The 5,000-nt window shown below is 48.6% G+C and overlaps 1 protein-coding gene across 3 annotated transcripts in view; it reads right to left on the reverse strand.

Annotated features, from left to right (window-relative positions):
- The window catches only part of vps13b (vacuolar protein sorting 13 homolog B), a 237,474-nt gene that overhangs the window by 3,895 nt on the left and 228,579 nt on the right, over window positions 1–5,000 (reverse strand). For all 3 annotated transcript variants that reach the window (XM_079894253.1, XM_079894254.1, XM_079894255.1), the window contains 5 exons: window positions 4,020–4,771; window positions 3,670–3,846; window positions 3,231–3,401; window positions 2,867–3,043; window positions 2,678–2,780 (listed from right to left, as the gene is read on the reverse strand). In XM_079894253.1, the coding sequence (XP_079750379.1) occupies window positions 2,678–2,780; window positions 2,867–3,043; window positions 3,231–3,401; window positions 3,670–3,846; window positions 4,020–4,771 (1,380 nt within the window). The remainder of the gene's footprint in view (window positions 1–2,677; window positions 2,781–2,866; window positions 3,044–3,230; window positions 3,402–3,669; window positions 3,847–4,019; window positions 4,772–5,000) is intronic.

Consider the following 5,000-nt stretch of genomic DNA (forward strand, 5'->3'; position numbering starts at 1 on the left):
CTAGAACAATGCTACTTACAGTTAAACATCTCTAAAACAGTGTGTATGTTTATCACCAAAACTAAGAATTTAATTATAGTGCCAGATGTATTTGTATCGGGGGAAAGATTACAAGTTGTATCTGAATATAAGTACCTTGGTATTCTGAATGATTCCAAACTTTCATTTAAGGCGCAGGTTAAAAAGGTCTGTAACCGGGTCAGATTTAGTTTCTCAAATTTTAGATTTATTCGTGATTATATGTCGTCTGACGCCGCTTTGATGTATATGCATTCCATGATTATTTCTCACATTACTTACTGTTTAACTACTTGGTCGCAAGCTAGTATTACTACTCTGAAACCACTAGAGTCTTTGTATAAACAATCACTAAAAACTCTTGATAAGAAATCAGTTCGGTTTCATCACTGCTCAATATTAAAAAAATACAATTTGCTAAGCTGGGATAACTTGATCAAATATGTACATATTTGTCTGCTGTTTAAGACTATACATAGCCTGTCTTCACCACTAAAACAGTTTGTGAATATTAGAACAACTGCTCACCGATCTACAAGGGGTGGGGAAAGAGGGGACTGTATTATTCCTCTCAAAAGAAGTAACTTTAGTCAGTCTGTATTTCGGTCAAAACTGCAAGGGAATGGAACTCCGTCCCATCAACAATTAGACGATTACATGCTTTTGGCTCTTTTCAGTCTCATCTTAAAAAATGGTTACTGACAATTCAGCACTGTCAACATTAGTATTGTATTCTTGACAATAGACTTCTTTGTACTAATTGTTCTTGGCTATGTTGCTCTCTTCTGTTGCCATCTTTCTCTTTCTCTCTCTCTTTCCTTTTTCTCATGTTTACTTTGTTTTAGATAATTCACGTATATTTTGTATTTTAATAGTGATTTCTCTGGTTGTGTGTGAATTTGTTTTCTGTAATTACTATTATTATTATTTATTTATTTTATTTTATTTTTCTTTCCATATGATGTGTATATGTGTGATGCTCTGTCTCTGTTTTTAGGGTTACCTTTTAACATTCTGTCAAGGGTCTACAGATGAAAAATAGCCTTTTGGGCTAATTCTGGCACGTTTACATTTATGTTTATTTATGTGCATTGCCCCTGTAAATAAAATAAATAAATAAAAATAAATAAAAGATATCTGGCTTAGGCTTAGTAACTAGGAATTTGGTGGCGGTCTGCTAAGCATTCTCGCCTCAAGCCTCTCAGTATCTGAGTGTAGGCTCCTTAGAGCTAGAGCCCATCAGGAGATTTATTCCTGTAAATCTAGTTTTTCCTAGTACTGGCCTTCTCTTACAACAAGAGTCGCCTAGCCAAGGCCCGCCTTTTGCCTTAGGTGTAAATGCTAGTGGTGTTACAGGGTAGATAGCAGCATAGGTAGCAGGCTATCTTCAAAAAGCCTCCCATGCAGATATCTAATGGGCTTTGTCAGGCCTTTCTCTCTACAAAGTAAGAAACAGTGTGCTCAGGCCTCCGCCCTTTAGAGCTGAGAATAGTAGCTAGTATTCCAGCAAGGCCTTAATTTTTCCATAGGGTTGACTGCAGTTGGCCACTTACTGAGGCCTGGGTTTAGTAAAGAAAATAAAACCTGTCTTGTAGAAAATACAAGATAATAGGCCTCAACCCTGATACATTCCTCAGGGTCAAGCTAATAGTACTCCCCTTGTTGGGGTCATTATTTAGAGTACTTTGCTACCCATAGCTCGTATGTTATCACCCTTCACCACCCAGGCTCAGGTAGAGACAGAGTAGTTACTCCCCGCCATGTTGGATGGTTGAGTATGCTCCCTTAGAGCCGAAGCACTGCCCTGGCTGACGCCCGTGACATTCGAAGCTGTAGGCCTTACAGTAGGCCTCCTCGACACTCTGGTAGCGTAAGACTCTGTTTAGGAAACAGACAGGTTGTTGGCAAGACTAGGTCAGTAAATTAGACCAGGTCAGCCTCCCTGGTGGCATGTGGGGTCCCCTCAGAAAGTGACTGGAAGGGACTCCTTTCAGACCTCCTGGCCATATTCCCTTAAAGGAACCCCTTCCGTGACTGAACCCCTTCCGTGGAGGCTGTTGGTTCCAAGCCTTGGTCGGCCTTCCCTGTATCGGAGGCCCCTTTGAGGCTTATAGCTTGGGCAGTGTCCGTAGGGAATACTGTCACGGATGCGTATGTGACCCGAAGGGGGAGTGTTTTGGCATTTCAATGAAACTGCCATTTCTGACGTTTCTGTCACAGCCATAATTTGGCATGCACTCCCCTCAGCATGGTGGGTTGGTATATCGTTCCCCAAAGTGTCATCGATGCATTGCGAGTTCCCTTTCGAAAGGGAACGTCTAGGTTACGACTGTAACCTATATTCCCTGAGAACAGGGAACGAGACACTGCGTCGCTAGCCATGCCTCGTGGATGCCTGCTGAACACTCCCTTCAGACGAAAGTGGATGACATGTTCTCTAGGCGCCCCTTTCATACTTCCGGCTCGCACTAGTAGTGAGGTCATAGGCTGTCGCTGGTCAATATCGATTGCTGTGATTGGATAAGCGTTTCAGACACCTGTTCACGCGGAGGCGTTCCTCAAAGCGTCATCGACGTAGTGCGAGTTCCCTGTTCTCAGGGAACGTGTCGTAACCTGAAATGTTTTTGGGTCCTGGTTGTGAAGTGAAGCGTTGGTTTACCAGACGTATTTGACGTGGCTGTTGGAGGCGTCGGCTGATCTGGAGTCTGTCGGTGGGTGCAGCTGTTTGGGAAGCTGCCAGAGACCCGCGCCGTGCAGCAGACCTGCGACACACACACACACACTCGGGTCACTGCACACCTGCACATCAACACACTCTCCTGCGCGCGTGTGCATGAACGCCTCGTACCGTATCCTGTCTGCGACACCAGCTCAGCTGCTCCTCCAATTGGCTTGGTGAAAACTCCCACAATGCCTTTCCCCACCCCTGAGATGACACCGCGGGCCGTGCTGCTCGCCGAGCTCGGCAGATCCAGTGTCCGTGTGAACGTCTGCATGGGCTGATCCACGATTCCTGCGACCGCACCTACACACACACACACACACATGCATCATTGATTCTGTTATTGTCCTGCTGATCACTGTGAGGCTGCTGTGAATGATCTGTGTTGTATACAGCGCTGCAGAAGTGTGTGTGTGTGTGTGTGTCTCACCCAGAATGGTTAGGGTAAATGATCTGTGTTGTATTAAGCAATCGTGTGTGTGTGTCTCACCCAGCAGGCTGATGCCCAGTCTGGACAGGCCTTGTCTCAGCCCGTCTCCCAGAGTCTCCGGCAGCTGCCTCCTCCACTCCTCCTGGCGCATGTAATGCTCGTCGTCCAGCGACAGACGGTCCATGTTCCGCGCCAGACTCGTGGCCAGATTCGTGATGGACGTCAGAGTCCCTGTAGACACACACACAGACGTGTCAGCAGAAACACACGCTTGCACTCGTGATGGACGTGCTGCTGCTAAACGTGTCTCTGGAGGAACTTGATCATGTGGGCCAGTGAGAGACACACACACATTACTTTTACATTTATTACTTTTCATTCACTAACAGGTAATCTTCGTAACACGGGTTTGTTCATTCATTACTAACATCCAACTTAATAGCAGATGGAGATGGTCAATATTACAGAGAGAGTGGGTGTGTGTGTGTGTGTGCTTCACCTTTAGAGATGTGTTTGATGAATGAGTTGGTTCCTCTCGAGACGCCGCTGATAAAGGCTCCCGGCCCGCGAGTCAAACCCTCGTACGGCAACCGGAAGAAATCTGACACGCCGTTCCCGATACTCCGAACGAGACTGGCGGGACTGCCGAGAATCTCCAGAGAGCCAACGACCCAACCTACACACACATACACACACACACACATACACACACACACACACACACACACATCAGCACATGTTGATTTATCTGAAACACAGTGACTGTAGAGTGATGCATCTGTCGACTCATTTCTGTCACGAACGGAAGCTCACAGATGTTCAGTTCTCAGGTGTGTGTGAGAGACGCACCTGCGCGGAAGAGCGCGCCGGCGGCGTAGTGCATGGCGAGTGTGTGTACGAGCTGGCGTGAGGTGGTGCAGACGGGGCCGCGCTCGAACAGCGAGAAGGACAGCGGCGTGTGGTCCGAGGCGATGTACAGCTTCAGAGACGCGTGGATGGAGAGCAGCAGCTGAAGGGGTTCGATCGAGAGCTTCTGCAGGTGTAGCGGCGTCACCAGCGCACGCATCGACTCCAGCACCTCCCGCGGGAGCACCGCCCCTTCGCCACGCACAGCCGGGGTGCATTCTGGGATGTAGGTGTGGAGGAGCGTCTTCATGTAGTAGAGGAAGGTGTCCTCCAGATACACGCGTGCCGGGCGGATGCGCAGCGAGAGCCGGTCCAGCTGTCCGGAGCCGGTGACCGTGAGGCTCAGAGAGAAGAAGCAGGCGTGGCAAAACTCCTGCGGGGTCAGCGCGGGGTCGCCCGGGGTCAGCGCGGGGTCGCCTGGCGGCTCCTGGCACATGATGACGGGGAAGTGGAAGCTGGCGCGCTGGTACAGCTGGTTGTCCACCTGCAGGCCTCCGCAGAGCACCTGTACGGTGTGGTCCGTGTGGTCGGGTGGAGCGTCGGGCGGAGGATCGATGGCCGGCAGCAGGAGCAGGAGTTTGGAGACGGTGAGACGCAGCAGCTCCACTGAACCGGACCGGCTGGTGATGTCATCACAGAGCGCCATGCTCGCCTCCGTCAGCAGAACCCTGAAGGACAGCATCGGACTGGACGGCCTGCGAGAAATACACAAAGTCATCATGAAATCAAGAGACCATTCTAGTTTCCTTATGGAATATTGCAGTGTATATTGTAAATGATTTATAGGTGCACATCATCATAATTGTGTTAATAATCTTGAATCAGAATAAGTTCCTCTTTGCAGCATCTCTTCTCTGATGACAAGGGCAGGGCAACCTGTCACTCACATGAGATCAGCCAATATCAAACCACAACCATCCAACC

The sequence above is a fragment of the Squalius cephalus genome (genome assembly GCF_949319135.1).
Source record: "Squalius cephalus genome assembly, chromosome: 15".
In the NCBI taxonomy this organism is placed as follows: domain Eukaryota; kingdom Metazoa; phylum Chordata; class Actinopteri; order Cypriniformes; family Leuciscidae; genus Squalius; species Squalius cephalus.